Source organism: Rhineura floridana, chromosome 11 (genome assembly GCF_030035675.1).
Source record: "Rhineura floridana isolate rRhiFlo1 chromosome 11, rRhiFlo1.hap2, whole genome shotgun sequence".
In the NCBI taxonomy this organism is placed as follows: domain Eukaryota; kingdom Metazoa; phylum Chordata; class Lepidosauria; order Squamata; family Rhineuridae; genus Rhineura; species Rhineura floridana.
Genome location: NC_084490.1, coordinates 39,113,071 through 39,128,886, shown reverse-complemented (window position 1 = coordinate 39,128,886; position 15,816 = coordinate 39,113,071). Strand labels below are relative to the sequence as shown.

General features: G+C 44.3%; 1 protein-coding gene across 1 annotated transcript in view; it reads left to right on the top strand.

The window, feature by feature from the left end:
- Positions 1 to 15,816, top strand: part of MYBPC2 (myosin binding protein C2) — a 71,456-nt gene that overhangs the window by 35,881 nt on the left and 19,759 nt on the right. Inside the window, exons 10-21 of the mRNA XM_061588028.1 lie at positions 1,578 to 1,710; positions 1,874 to 1,998; positions 2,176 to 2,281; positions 3,723 to 3,889; positions 4,002 to 4,167; positions 5,391 to 5,497; positions 6,854 to 6,883; positions 8,822 to 8,961; positions 11,343 to 11,502; positions 11,598 to 11,702; positions 12,948 to 13,136; positions 14,035 to 14,169. Coding sequence (XP_061444012.1) covers positions 1,578 to 1,710; positions 1,874 to 1,998; positions 2,176 to 2,281; positions 3,723 to 3,889; positions 4,002 to 4,167; positions 5,391 to 5,497; positions 6,854 to 6,883; positions 8,822 to 8,961; positions 11,343 to 11,502; positions 11,598 to 11,702; positions 12,948 to 13,136; positions 14,035 to 14,169 — 1,563 coding nt within the window. The remainder of the gene's footprint in view (positions 1 to 1,577; positions 1,711 to 1,873; positions 1,999 to 2,175; positions 2,282 to 3,722; positions 3,890 to 4,001; positions 4,168 to 5,390; positions 5,498 to 6,853; positions 6,884 to 8,821; positions 8,962 to 11,342; positions 11,503 to 11,597; positions 11,703 to 12,947; positions 13,137 to 14,034; positions 14,170 to 15,816) is intronic.

Here is a 15,816-nt window from a genome sequence, read left to right as displayed (position 1 = left end):
CCCTAGATCTTGTTACTACCCTCCGGGCCTCCCTATGGGTCGGGACCTGGAGGAGGGCCTTCGTAGTAGACCGTAGTGTACGAGCCGGTTTGTAACGGGAGAGGCGTTCCTGCAGGTATCGTGGTCCCACGCCGTATAAGGCTTTATAGGTTAAAACCAACACTTTGAATCTGGCCCGGTAGCATATTGGAAGCCAGTGCAAGCGAGCCAGCACAGGTGTTATATGCTCAGACCACTTAGTTCTTGTTAGCAGTCTGGCCGCCGTATTTTGCACTAGCTGTAGCTTCCAAACCGTCTTCAAAGGTAGCCCTACGTAGAGCGCATTGCAGTAGTCCAAACGTGAGGTTACCAGAGCATGAACCACTGATGTAAGGTCCTCCTTACTCAGATAGGGACGTAGCTGGGCTACCAACTGAAGTTGCCCAAGGAGCCTGCCTGCCTGCTGATGCTGAACTTGTTTATAGCCCTGCTAGGGAGCTGTCTGCAACCCAGATTAATTAACTTGTTGTGTTACCAGCATCTGTTTAGAGCCTGAATCGGTGGTTAAGATTCAGTGGACAAGTTTTGTGGCATGATACAGATGGAGCAAGTCCAATGGACATTGGATCTATGAAACTTTACAAATGGGATGTAACTTAGCTTGGACCCAGGATGTCCAAATCCTCTGAGTGGAGTATGAGAGGCTCTAGGGAGCATGAAGTGGTTTTTTCTACCCTAGACCTTGGGTACTTTCCTTCAGACCATCCTGAGTCCCCCAACAGCCCTCTGTGCACAACCCACACTGATTCCCCATCAGACGTCATGACAGACACAGGCTGTGTATTTAGGAAGGTGTCCTACGCAAAGATGCCCCTTCTCTGTTTATTTACACTTCTATGTATGTTACATTTACATCTGTCCTTTCCTGCACAGAGCTAAAGGTGGCATACCTAGTTCTCCCCATTTTCGTCCCCTCAACAATCCTGTGAGGTAGATCAGGCTCAGAGATGGTGACTGGCCCAGAGTCACCCAGGGAGTTTCCTGGCTGAGAGGGGATTTGAACCCAGATCTCAGGTGTTATTTCCTTCCAGCAGTTCTCATTTTATTTTATTACTATATTTCTATCCCACCTTTCCTCCAAGGAGATCTAGGTAATGGAAGCCCACACAGACACACATGCTAGCTGCCGTGGTCCATGCTTCAGAATTCCTGCTGAGATGAGAGCAAGAATCAGTGGCTCAGGATAGGAAGGGGATTGTGAATGGTGCAGGAGCCACATGAATGCAGCAAGGAAGAGCCAGTGTAGTGTAATGGTTAGAGTGTTGGACTACGACCTGGGAGACCAGGGTTCAAATCTCCACTCAGCCATGAAGCTCACTGGGTGACCTTGGACCAGTCACTGTCTCTGAACCTAACCTACCTCACAGGGTTGTTTTGAGAGGATAAAATAGAGAGGGGGAGAACCATGAACACCACTTTGAGCTCTTTGGAGGAAAGGTGAGAATAAATAATAAATAATAAAACAATAATAAAGTAGGAATTGGGTTGGTGCAGAGTGCCGAAGGAGTCTCAGTTCTCCACTACCCATCTCTTTGCAGCTTTTATTAAAAAACTGGATCCTGCCTACCAAGTTGACAAAGGCCACAAGATCAAGATGTGGGTGGAGGTGAGCGACCCAGACTTGCCTATCAAATGGCTGAAAAATGGGCAAGTGATCAAGCCAAGCGGAAAGTGAGTCTGAGTGGGGCGGGAGAGCCAAGGCTGCTTGGCATCCTCCGAGGGCAGAATTGGGTTTGGGTGGGTAGGTGGGAACTGGGAAAACAGCTGGGGTGTCAGAGCTTCTGGATTAGTCTTCCTGGCTCAACCACACGCGGCTTTTCCTCCTTGCGGGCAGATACATCTTTGAGAATGTGGGCAAGAAACGCATCTTGACCATCACCAAGACCACGCTGGCCGACGACGCAGCCTATGAGTGCTGTGCTAGGGATGAGAAATGCTTCACGGAGGTCTTTGTTAAAGGTGAGGGTGATTGAAGGGGTGTGTGTGTGGACAACAATGGCTGGGCTTAAAGGCAGGATTAGCAAGAAGTAATGGTGGCTGGGGGCAGGGAGGGAGGAATGGTTGGAGAGCTATGTTGGGCGCTTACAGCACTGGTCTCCAAGTTGTGTCCCTGACGTGCTGTCTGTTTGTCCCTAGATCCACCTGTCCTGATTGTGAATGGCCTGGATGATCAGCAAGTGGTGGTGGGAGACAAGGTGGAGATGGCAGTAGAAGTGTCTGAGGAAGGAGCCCAGGTGATGTGGTAAGTTCCCTGTCCATCCTTCCCCACATTTCCTTTGCAGACAATTGTCATCCGAATAATTCTCCCCCTCTTATATAGAGCTACCTCTTGAACTTTCTAATATGTACGCTGCTTCCAGACGATCCCAAGGTCAATCCATGACATCTCCAGTTAAAACAATCAGGCAGCAGGGATGTGAAAGAGTTCTTCTTGGTTAGCTCAGTTCACGACAGACAAGATCAGACTAGATGCTTATACTGGTGTAAAGCAATTTCATACATTAGTATTGATTTATCTTTTACACACAAAATTTATTAAAGATGCATACTGGGCTAGGTTTAAGGTGCTGGTTTTGATGCATAAAGCCCTATACAATGTGGGACCAGGATACCTGAAAAATCATCTGACCCATTATATACCCAGTTGATCACTGCACTCTGCAGGTGAAGGCCTTCTGCAGACACCATCTTATCGGGAGGCCTGTTCCATACAATAGGCATCATGCCTTTAGTGTTGTTCTGGCATCTACTCTTTGGAATTCCCTCCTGTTAAATATTAGACAGGTGCTGTCTTTGTTGTCTTTTCAGCGCCTGCTGAAGACCTTCCTCTTCCAACAAGTCTCTTGAGATCTTTCCCAGTCTGCATTTGTACTGGCATTGTTTTCAAGATGTTTTAATTTTTTTTAAATTGTTTTATTGTTTGCTGTTTGCCACCCTGGGCTCCTTTTGGGAGGAAAGGCAGGATATAAATAAATAAAATGCGTGTGCCTCTCTACAAGGGCAGTGCATATGGATGCTCTTCTCTGTTGTGGGGCAAGCTTCCCCCTGCCTTTGCTTCTCTACCAACTCACAAACCTGGCCCTGAATTCAATGTAGATTCAGGCAGGCTTCATTCATCCTCCTCTTCCACCACTGCCACTGCTGCCACCATCCTTCCAGGCACATGGCTAGACAAGTGTTTATTAGGGATGAGGGAGAAATTAGGTTTGGTTAATATTTTCATGCAAATCCGTCTAATTTGCAGCTCCCGAAACAATATCTGAAATGAAATGCAGCTGTCCTTTGAGATTTGCACTTCTTTGACTTTTGGGACGAAGTTCTCCAACCAAAAAAATGGGGTGCAAAAATGTGTATGCTAGGGGAAAGTGTGCGTAAAATTACATATATTAATGAAAGCAACATATAAAAATGCACTATATTTTAGGAACGATGCTTGCAAAAATGTGTCAGAGGAAATGCACACTAAAATGCTTATGAATTTTCGTGAGGTCCTTTGAAACATATATATTTGCAATCTGATGTGGAACTGTGGTGAATTGAATTTATGGTGACTGGAATAAAGAGAAACTGAAAGAAAGCAAAACTGACAGAATCGCCCATCCTCTTTATTTGACTTTAAAAAAAAGTCTTCCTGGCTTTCTTCACTATCCATCTCGATCTCCTCTTCCTCTGTTCCCCTCCAGGACGAAGGATGGTGTGGAGCTGACCCGTGAAGAGACTTTCAAGTACCGCTTCAAGAAGGATGGCAAAAAGCACATTCTCATAATCAACGAGGCCACCAAGGAGGATGCTGGACGCTACCAGATCATGACCAATGGGGGCCAATCAGAGGCAGATCTTGTGGTTGAAGGTCTGTGAGGACTAGTGGGTAGAAAAGGCTCCAAAAGGGATCTGGAGATGTTGTTTTTCTAGATAGGATCCTATGTGATCTATCCTCTACATCTTTCTCTCTCGACACCCAGACAAACAGCTCGAGGTGCTTCAGGACATTGCTGACCTTACTGTCAAAGCAGCTGAGCAGGCCGAATTCAAGTGCGAAGTGTCAGATGAGAAGGTGACTGGCAAATGGTACAAGAATGGAGTCGAGGTCCGACCCAGCAAACGCATCACGATTTCTCACAAGGGCAGGTGAGCATAAAGGGAAAAGGTGGTGCTGGTTGAGGGCCAATTGTGTATATGAGGGATTTGTGGATTCTCTGGCTCTTTTTGCACCTGCTGTTTTACTTTTGTAACTACTGCTGAAGATGTTGTGGGCAGAGTGAAATCCAGCTTCAAATCCTTGCTCAGGTATGGCTCTCATTAGAAGGCCTTGGGCAAGCAGTCATCTTTCAGTCCAGTGTACTTCAGTAGATTGTTGTTAACACTGTTCTGATCTCCTGAGAGGAAGGGAAGAATAAAACTGTAATAAATACAGGGGGCAGTGCCAGATTTGGTGGGACCTTCAGTACCACCCCCCGGGGGGGAATCCCCAGCGTGATGGGTCCCCTCTTTCCCTTACCTTCACAGGGGCAGGTAAGTGCAGCAGCAGCTGTGCCTCATGCCCACCATTTTAATTCCCTCACAATGGCTCTGGGGCCTCAGGGTAGTGTTGCTTTAGAGCAGTGCTATGTTGGGGCCCAGAAGGTATTGTGGGAGAATTAAAATGGTGGGTATCAGCCATAGCTACCCAGACTCCAGCACTGGGCAAAACCAGTGGCCACTCAGTATTGAGAGGACCACCAGGCTTGGGTGGTTGTACCCAGCGTTTTGAGTTGGCAGCAGGTCAGTGGTTGGCCCTCCTGAAGACTTAGGCCATCAGCAACTACCCAACAGTGCCTTTCTCAGGTAGCAGGCCTGAATATCATATCTGTGTTATTATTTCTTTACCTAAACTCCCAATGATACTTTCATGCTTAATGGAATTCTGGTGTTCAGATGGTGGTTTCCTCTTGTTTTGTCAAAGGAAAGCCTTGGGCTTTTGCTAAAAGAAAGGCTAAAAGAATTCTTAGTGAGGCCCAACTTTAATTTAGAGAAAGGTATGTCGAGTGTTCAAATTATGTGGGGAAAGGTGGAGGACCCTTAACAAAATCCACAAGCCCCAGTCTCTGCCTCCCTATAAATAATAATCCCATAGCCTTCCTGCCGCCCTGGGCTCTTTCTGGGAGGATAGGTGGGATATACTGTAAATTTAATAAATAAATAAAAATAAATAAATAATAGTTACTAAAGGTGTCCACCCTCTTTTGGCACCCTTGTCATTTGAACACTGGGTATGTCATTACAGGGCATTTCTCAGAGATTGGGGCAGGAAGTACGGTGGGGATCTCCCTTCCTCTACCTGCTTTGCCCCTAATACTGCTCTCATTCTGCAGGTTCCACAAGCTGCTTATCGATAATGTGAGACCAGAGGATGAGGGAGACTACACCTTTGTCCCTGATGGATATGCTCTTTCACTGTCTGCCAAGCTCAACTTCCTGGGTCAGTGCATGGAGGGACTTTGGCAAGAGGCCTTGATTTCTGCACTGAGCAGAAGCACACTTGGATTTTGCTGACGATCATAACTGAAGCACACATTTGCTCAGTACTGCTGTCTGAATCATGAACACTGGGCTTCTCCCAGCCCCAATCTAGAAACAGATGGGAGGAGAGTTGAAAGGTTACATTTCTCCCCTGATTCCCTCCATTGGTTTCTTGGACATGCCTACCCTACAGGGGGGGTGTCCATTTTGGTGTGTGTGTGTGTGCGTGCATGCATGCGAATATATGCACCCTATACCAAGAAACAGCACAGAGATACAAAAGGAATGTCCTTAACTAAAGCACCAAATAACAAGTCATATGCACACCATACATTTAAAGCACATTTTATAGTACTTTACTAGTCATGGCTTTTCCCACTGAGTCCTGGGGACTCTCGTTTGCTAAGGATGCTGGGAATTGTAGCCCTGTGAGGATACTGTGGGGGGGAAGCCATGCACTTTGAATGTGTGATGTGGAAGTGACCATTACATACAAGTTAAGGAAATAATTTGCAAACTTATATTTAATATAAACGAATAATACACACTGAACCAAAATGCCTAATCATGATCCACATGGCTGTTTCCTTAACTTGTACGTATGTTGCTCTTACAGGGCCGGCATCAAGGTTCGGCATGGTTGGGCATCTGCCAAAGGCCCAAATCTTAAACGGGGGTCCACGGGCAAGGGCCCGTTGGACTTGCTCATCCTTTTCATCATTGTGAATTTACTCAACTCTCACTCTGGCCCATGGTGCTGGTGAGAGGGAGGAGCAGTAGATGCCACAGCTTGCTTGCTCACTGGCTTACTGTCTGTCAAGGAACCAGGTGGTAGCAATAATGTAGAAAAGGAGGAGCACTGGATAGTGATAAGGAGGGAGAGTCAATGAAGGAGGGGGGCCTCATGGAGTATGTCTTGCCAAGGGAGCCTCCAAACCTGGAGCTGACGCTGCATATATCCTATAACCAGTGGGTCTAGGACAGTTTTAGGAAGCCTTTTGACCTTCTGCATATTGTTGGGCTCATATCCCTGGTCATTGGCTATGTTGGCTGGGGCTGATGTGAGTTGGAGACCAACAACAACTGGAGGGCCACAGGTTCCTTACCTAAAGTTATGAGAAATTTTCTGGTGTTCTCATTTCCCATGGAAACACTGTTAGTGGGGAAGGTTATTGCACCATAATTATATAGTTATATAATTATATAGTGATGTAGAAGAGAGGAAGCAGGTATTGTAACAGACAATACTGGCCATAGATGCTTATTGCTGTTTCCCCCTCCCCTCTTTCTCCCATATGTTTTCTTTCCCTTCCAGAAATCAAGATTGAATATGTCCCCAAGCAAGGTGAGTCTTGGGTGGATTCTACCATCCTTTCCTGAGTGGGTGGTAATGGTGGGTAGGAGGGGAGTCTGAGATCTCTGTCAACATCTTTTAGGAAAGTGAGATTCAGTGTCACTGAGCTATCTGGGGGATGCCCCATAGCTCAGTGGCAAAGCATCTGCTTTGCATGCAGGAGGTCCCAGGTTCAGTCCCAGCTAGGAGAGACTCCTGCCTGAAACCCTGGAGAGCTGCTGCCAGTCAGTGTAGACAATACTGAGCTAAATGGACCGATGGTCTGACTCAGGGTAAGGCAGTTTCCTATATTCCCTGTGTTCCCTATCCCCTTCATTTGCTGAATGCTATTTCGATGTTACTCTCCGTACTAGGAGCACTGCCAAAGATCACAGTGCCAGAGTTGTCAGAGGTGGACTGGCTTTGCTGAACCTGGAGGAGCTACCAGGCCTAGATCCTGTCTGAGCCCATGGGACTCAGTGAATGGCCACGGACAACCCGTTGCTAACCTCCAGCTCCCTATCTGTAAAATGGGGAAAATATTGTCTGCCTCATGGAATAAATGAGCAAGTGCACCTTGTGCTTTGATGGTGCTAATGAGATAAAATGCAAAGTTACTAGACATCTCCAGCTGAGACAGGTCCACTGCTGTAGACATCTCCACTTGAGGTGTGTCACTGTGGGGGAGGCTTGGACAGAAAGTTATCTGTTATTTATATATTTAAAATCATCCCTAGACTACTTTTCATTAAAAAAAAAACACCCAAAGCAATGTACCACAATAAAACATTGCAACAAATCAGCATGCACATCCAAACCCTCCGCTCTTTCCAGAGTGGACGTTGGTTTTTCATTGGGAGATGTGGATTCAAAACCACTGCTCACAAGGGTTGTCTGGTATTTCCATCTATAAAGTGGAAATGACAGTATAAAGTGGAAACGAAATCAGAAGAAAGCTAGGGAGGGCAGCTATGAGAGAATTAGAAAAGGTCCTCAAATGCAAACATGTATCACTGAACACTAAAGTCAGGATCATTCAGACCATGGTATTCCCAATCTGTATGTATGGATGTGAAAGTTGGACAGTGAAAAAAGCGGATAAGAGAAAAATCAGTTCATTTGAAATGTGGTGCTGGAGGAGAGTTTTGCGTATACCATGGACTGTGAAAAAGATAAATAATTGGGTGTTAGAACAAATTAAACCAGAACTATCACTAGAAGCTAAAATGATGAAACTGAGGTTATCATACTTTGGACACTTAATGAGAAGACATGATTCACTAGAAAAGACCATAATGCTGGGAAAAACAGAAGGGAGTAGAAAAAGAGAAACACCAAACAAGAGATTGATTGATTCCATAAAAAAGCCACAGACCTGAACTTACAAGATCTGAACAGGGTGGTCCATGACAGATGCTATTCGAGATTGCTGATTCATAGGGTCGCCATAAGTTGTAATTGACTTGAAGGCACATAACAACAACAAAAGTGGAAATGACAGTGACTCGCCTCATAGGGCGTCTGTAAGGAGAATGGATGTAATTGTAAATCACTTGGCAAAAGTGCAGAAAGGAAAGATAAAGGAGGAAGCTCTGATCAGCTAGTCTTTAACTGGGGTCCTTAGTGGCTCAGTGGTAGAGTTATCTGCTTTGCATGCAAGAGGTCCCTCGTTCGATCACCAGGTTGGGGTCTGGGAAAAGACTCCTACCTGGAACCCTGGAGGGTGGCTGCCAGTTAGAGTAGACAATGCTAAGTTAGATGGATGGGAGGGTCTGCTTTGGTATAAGCAACTTCCAGTGTTCTTATGTCCTTGTTTGCTGACTTGTGGAGTAGGGGACAGTGACTAACTTTGCTGTGGAAGAAATGTACAGTGCAGGAGTCTTCAGCTAAGGTATGAATGTGATGGAGGGAGTTGTCTCCTTTATCTCATGTCATTGTTGATTTCTCCAGAGCCCCCCAAGATCCATTTGGACTGTTCAGGGGGGACTCAGGAAAACACCATTGTGGTGGTAGCTGGGAACAAGCTGCGCCTGGATGTGGCCGTTACTGGGGAACCAGCACCTGTGGCTACCTGGCTGAAGGGCAATGTGGTAGGTATTTATAGGACTGGGTGAAACATAGCATGAATTATGTGCTTGATAAATTGCTTGCAAAAATGTGTACATTAGTCAAAACTGCTTACAAAAATGTGTTTATTAGGAGAAATCCACACTAAAATGCTGAAGAATTTTCATGATTTTTTTTAAAAAATCACAGATTGTTGCAGAAATGTGGAGAACTGAATTTTAAGATTGAAAAAAGAAAAACAGAGAACTGAAACTGACATCTTTCCATCCCTAATTCTGCAACTTGTCATTGACACAATAATAGTCCATTAGTGGCATTTTTACATTTTTGCAAGCCATTCATCATATAATGCATATTATTTTCACATATATTCATTTTATGCACACTTTCCCCTAATATATGCATTTTTGTAAACATCGGTTGGTTGGTGAACTGCATCGCAAAATTTGAATAAGTGCAAATTTCAAAGGCTGGCTATGTTTCAGTTTTCATATTGTTGCGGAAAGTGTGAATTTGATAGATTCGGCTTGAAATGTGAACTGAATCAAAATTCTCATCCTTCCCTACTGGCTATTCAATATTTTTAAAAAACAGCTGCATAGGTCTAGCAGCACAAAAAAGTCTTCAAGAGATGCCTGAAAGTCAAAAGCAAGGATGCCTGCCGAATCTGTGCTGGAAGAGTGTTCCACAGCATGGGACCGGCAACATTAAATGCCCGACTTCTGGTTGAGGCCAGTTAGGCCTCTGTAACAGCACTCTACTAGTGCTCCTCAGGATGATCTCAGTGATTGGGCTGGGATATAAGGGCTCAGGTGGTCCTTAAGATCTCAGGGGGAGGGGCAGGGGCTCTGCCATCCCTCCCTGAGCACCCGTGTCTCGCCCCTCCCCCTTTCCCTCTTAGTCAGTGGCAGTGACCCACCATGTTTGGAAGCCAGGGGAGCAGCTGTGCTCCACCTGCTCTCCCTCACTGACTATGCTACTGCTTGGACGACAATGGTCAAGTTATCCTGATCCAGAAATGGCTGTAGCTAGTGTACCAGACAAAGCTGGTAAAAGGCTCTCCTAGCCACCAAAGTCACTTAGGCCTCTAATGGCAAAGATGTATCTAGGAGAACCCCCAAGCTATGTATCAACATCATTATTAATTTATTTTTATTATTTAATTTATATCCTACCTTTCCTCCCAAGGGAAGCCCAGGCCGGCAAACAAGTGATGAAACTCTAAAAGCATCTTAAAAACAAAACATTTTACAAAACATCTTTTAAAAAAATTAAAAACAAAACATCTTTTAAAAATTCTTTAAAAACAATTCTGATGCAGATGTAGACGGGGAGTGCAGTCCCATTCAGAATAGGCAAGTGGCCTATCTTCTGGACATGGGAATAACCTACCCACAGAGTCTCTGTCTTTCCAAGATTCAAACTCAATTTATTGGCCCTCATCCAGTCCACCTCTGCATTAAGGCACCGGTCCAGGGCTTGCACAGCCCCTCCTGATTCAGACATTATGGAGAAGTAGAGCTGCTTGTCATCAGAGTACTGATGGCATTGTGCTCCAGAACCTACAGTATGTAGATGTTAAATAGACAAAATAGTGCCTTGTGGAACCCCATAACACAGGTGTCAGGGAGTTGCACTGTCCCAGTGCTGTTCGCTGTACTCGACCATATAACTAGGAATGGAATCACTATAGTACAGTGCCCCTGATACCTATACCATGCAGTCGATTTAGGAGGTTACCATGATCCATGGTTTAAAAAGCTGCTGAAAGATTGAGTAATAGTAGCAGGGTCACACTTCCTGTCCCTCTCCTGATACAAGTCTTCTATCAGGACGACCAAGACTGATTCAGTCCCCAAACCAGGCCTAAACCCTGATTGAAATGGAATCAGATAATCAGTGTCATCCAGAAACACTGTCTCCACCATCTTCCCCCAAAACAGGATATTGGCAATTATAGTTGTTACACACCATTGAGTCTAGGTTGGGCTTTTTGATGAGTGGCCACACCACTGCCTCTTTCTAGTTGCCCAACAGCACAATCTTAACTGTGTCTACTCAGAAGTAAATCCCACTTAATTCAGTGCGGAATACTCTTCAATGGAACTTACTTCTGAGTAGACATGGTTAGGATTGCAGTGTTGTTTCCCATTGAAATCAATAGGGTTTGGCTAATTTTCACATTTAAACCATGTCTAATTTTTCACATTGATCTTAGCTAACTTAGTCTGGATCCAACCCTATGTCTTTTTTGTTGGACCATCATGAGCGCTAGAGACTTGTTTTTTGCTTTGGACATTAAAAACAAACAGTATTTTGACTGTAAGCTGTATAGCTTTATTTTGGTTTTGCAAAATTTTTGGATCCACTCGACTATTTCTGCCTGCTGTCCCTTATCCCCCAGGCGTTTGTGGTGAAGGAAGGCCGGGTCCGTATAGAAGAGAGGAAGGAGTTGAGCAGTTTTGTGATAGAGAGTGCTGAGCGCTCTGATGAAGGGAGCTACACCATCAAGGTGACCAATCCATTGGGCGAGGACATGGCAACCCTCAATATCAAGGTGGTGGGTGAGTAAGGTGGCTGGAGATGGAGGGCAACCTTGCAGCCCTGGCTGCGCCAGCATGCCAATGTTTGTTACTCCATTGCTCCTTGTCTTTGGCAGATGTCCCTGATCCTCCTGAAGCTGTGCGTATTACTTCGGTGGGAGAGGACTGGGCCATTTTGCTGTGGGAACCACCAAAATACGATGGCGGCATGCCTCTTACTGGTAAGAGCTGACCATCCTGCTGTCTTGGAGAGGGGTCATAGCTCAGTGGTAAAGCACCTGTTTTGCATGTGGAAGGTCCCAGGTTCAGTTGCCAGGATCTCCAACTAAAAGGTGCAAGTAGGTGGGCTGGGAAAGCCCTCTTGCTTGAGACCCTGAAGAGTTGCTGCCAGTCAGAGCAGGCAGCTTTGAGCCAGATGGCCAAATAGCCTGACCTGGTATAAGGCAGCTTCCTACATTCAACAAAAAGTTGAAAAGAAGGGGAAGGCCCATAAGTCAGCACATGTTTTGCATGCAGAAGGTCCCAGGTTCAATCCCCATCATATCTGGAAAGGGATGGAAAAGACCCCTGTCAGCCAATGTTGACAACGCTGAGCTTGATGGATGATCTGACGTGGTATAAGACAGCTTCCTATTTTCCTATAATGTGTATGAGGCTGTTGTAGGCTCCCATTGGATAGTGCTTGTGACATCATTGGTGATGAGCAATGCACCCTCCACTCGTGCCTGTTTTAAAAGGGTTTTTTTTTTCATTTTGATGTAGTAAAGGATATATCCACTTTTCTGGATTTGTGCGTATTGCTATTATCCTGTAGAAATTTTAAAATAAACAGATTCATGTCCCTGGCATGCCTGGTGGGGATGAATAATGCATTCCTCACACTCCATGGTCACAGCAGTTTTTTAAAAAAAATCTGTGTGTTTTTGTGTGAGCTAAATATATGTGCATATTCTACTTATTCAGAGGAGTACTCAAAGCTATTATTTATTGTGTAACCCTTTAAAATGGGGTGGGGGAATGCAAGGTTACCTATTTCCACAGTGCAACATCCCAGATTACAAGAACATTTTCATTCTTTTAAAAATCAATTTTTCTTTGAAGGTTATGTATCCTCCATCACCAATTATTAAATTTATTTATTCATTATTTGATTTGTATCCCACCCTTCCTCCCAGCAGGAACCCAGGGCGGCAAATTGACTAGACGAGAAGCTTTATATCTGTCTCAGTCAATTTTGCAACTTCATGGCCTTGTATGGGGCACAGTGTATTTTGTTCTTTTGAATCTTACCCATGAATGATCTTGAGATAATATGACTGGAGCACCCTGGAATTCCTTGGCCATGAGGACAGGGCTTGCCAATTCACAATACAGCTCTGGCAGTGACCCATTAGAATACTATAGAAACAGGCCCGGCCAGAGGTGGCATCAACTTCCGTTAAGCTCATTTTTGCTTTTTGTGTCAGGATACCTGATGGAGCGCAAGAAGAAGGGAAGCATGCGCTGGATGAAACTGAATTATGACGTTTTCACTGAGACAACCTTTGAGTCCACCAAGATGATTGAGGGGGTGCTTTATGAGATGCGCGTCTTTGCTGTCAACGCCATTGGAGTCTCTCAGCCCAGCCAGAATACCAAACCTTTCATGCCTATTGGTGAGTGTGTGTGTGTGTGTTTGTGTATGTGTGTTATTGATGAAGAGATGGAAAGAGACAGAGTATGAGATGATTTGGCCATGGAGCAGTGAGAAAGAGAGGATGATAAAGGCCAGATAATCCCTTATCCCTTCTTTTAGGTGTGTGAATCACATTCCTCTCCCTCTCTTGCCTATAGTTCATTCAGAATGGCAGCCAATGGAAATGAAGCCCTGCTGGCGGTAGCCAGGGCCTTTTCTGTTGTGGCACCTATGCTGTGCAATGTCTTGCCAAGTGAAGTGCATCAGGCCCCCATCACTGTATTGTTTTAGCCAGCTAATAAAAACATGGTTGTTCAAAAAAGGCTTTTACCTGACAGTTCTGTTTTTGGTAGTTTTGACATCTTACTTTTGTTGGCTGTTTTTGATTTTGATGTCAATATTGGTGATTGGATTGTTTTGTATTTTATTATTGCTGTGTGTTTTGGATTGTAAAATTTAAAAATTGGTGGGGTATAAATTTTAAAAATAACAAAACATAGCATAAAAATAAAGGGAAAGAACCATAGCTGAGTAGGTGGGGACTGACAAAAAAATGCAGAATGCCAGACTTCGCTTATTTGTCCCATATCTGGAAGGAAAATCAATCCATCAAATATGATTCTATGATCAGTATTTGCTGTTGTTGTTGCTTTCAGTCTGCAAATGATATCTAATTGATTACCTTTTTTCCCTTGGGACAAATAACATAGTTTTTGGTGGAAGACGAACTGCAACAGATATAGTGCTGCATGCAGGGCAAAGCAGAAAACAATGCCTACTTCCATTTCTGGTTATGGAATTGTCAGTGTAGATCAGGGAACAGCGATGTGCTTGTGTATGTGTGTAATTACTCTTCCCCTCCCTCAATCCTACTTCAGCCCCCACTAGTGAGCCGGTCCACCTCACCTTGGAGGATGTAACAGACACCACGGCCACATTGAAGTGGCGTGTTCCAAACCGGGTTGGCGCAGGGGGTATCGACGGCTACCTCATTGAGTACTGCAAGGAAGGAAGTGAGTAAATGTAGCAGAAAGGGAGGCTCTGGGAGTTAGTCTCTCTCTCTCTCTGTCTGTATGATCTTTTATTAAACTCTCCACAGAAAGACTTATTGATGCCTCTCACTTATACAGTCTGCTCTCTTTATGCGACTTGCAATTCATGAAACTTTCCTGTCTCCTGTCTGCGTTTTCAGATACTGCCCCTTTCCCAGTTACAATCTAGTAAGAAATGCACTTATTTCTTACACAGCACTGGCTTTACAATGCATAAAAGCAGTGAATTTGGAAAAAACAGAGGTGTAGACAACCACATGCTCACTCTGATTTGCTGTTCTTATAAAACTTTGTTATGCCAATTGAATTTAGACCTCACAAATATAGTCTGAGAAGCCACCAAATAGATCTGATTCTGGGTAATTTTATGACTTGCAAAACTATACCTAGTCTGAATCTGGGAAATTCCTTCTCACCCAGGCTTTTGGCCCTTAATTTGAAGGGCTTTAGGGATCAATAGCCTATTTTAATGTGGCAGGTCTTGCAAGACCTGTCTTTATTTGTAGTGATCTGTTTTTAGGTTGTGTTGTGTTTGTTGTTTTAATGGTTTGTTGTAATTGGTTTTAATCTTATTGTAGTATGTCGCTTTGGTTGCTTTGCAAGGAAAGCTAATAATAATAATAATAATAATAATTTCAAAGCAGGAGTTCCTAAAATGTGCTTCAATCAAACCTTGATGAGACCACTCCTCCTCCTCCTTTTTGCAGGATCAAAAATCACCCTTCCACTTGCAACACACTGTGCCGACCCACCCAGTGTAATCTCAGTTTCCTCCCACTCCCTATTTCTGCACTGTCAAGGTTTTAAACCACATTAGTAATTCTTCAGGATGGCCAGGAAGTTGCTGTTTCCATCAGCCTTTCCTTCCCCTTGCTTGTGTCTTTTCCAGCTGCCAAAATTTCCCCGCACAAAAGATGCACGTTTCACTTTGAGAAGCCTCTGGTTATGAGCTCCCCCCAACTCCTTACCCACGATGTTAGCAAAATAGCCTTTTCACCCTGGGTGTCTTGACCCTTAACCTTTCACCCTGACTCTACTTAGCCCTTCCCTGCTGTGAGAGTGACCTAATCCAGATTTTACCATTGTAATCTTAATTGCTCTGCTTTCCTCATAAGACAATGCCTGCTGTCATTCATGGTCTTCTTCTTGTGCCCTTTTACTACCCTTGGCATTCTGGTAGCCTCACCTGGCTCCTTTGCGGTTTGAACCTTGGCCCAGCCCTGGAATATTACGTGCAAAAATAGCGATGGGGAGAAATTCTATTCGGTTTGCATTTAAAGGCGAATTTACAGAATTCTCACTTTCTGAAACAATAACTGAACCACAGCAATCCTTTGAAATGTACACTTCTCCAAATTTTGCAGTGCAGTTCTCCAGCCCACTAATGTGCACAAAAATGCATATACTAGGTGAAGTGTGCATTAAAATGCATATATTAGTAGAACTTATATACAAAAATGCAGTATGTTAGGAGAAATGGCTTTGCAAAAATGTGCATGTTAGGCAGAATTGAGTACAAAAATGCATATTTGGATAAATTTGCACTAAAATGCTAATCAATTTTCATGAGGACTTTTTTGAAAAAAGATTACTGTGCTTGTATTTGGT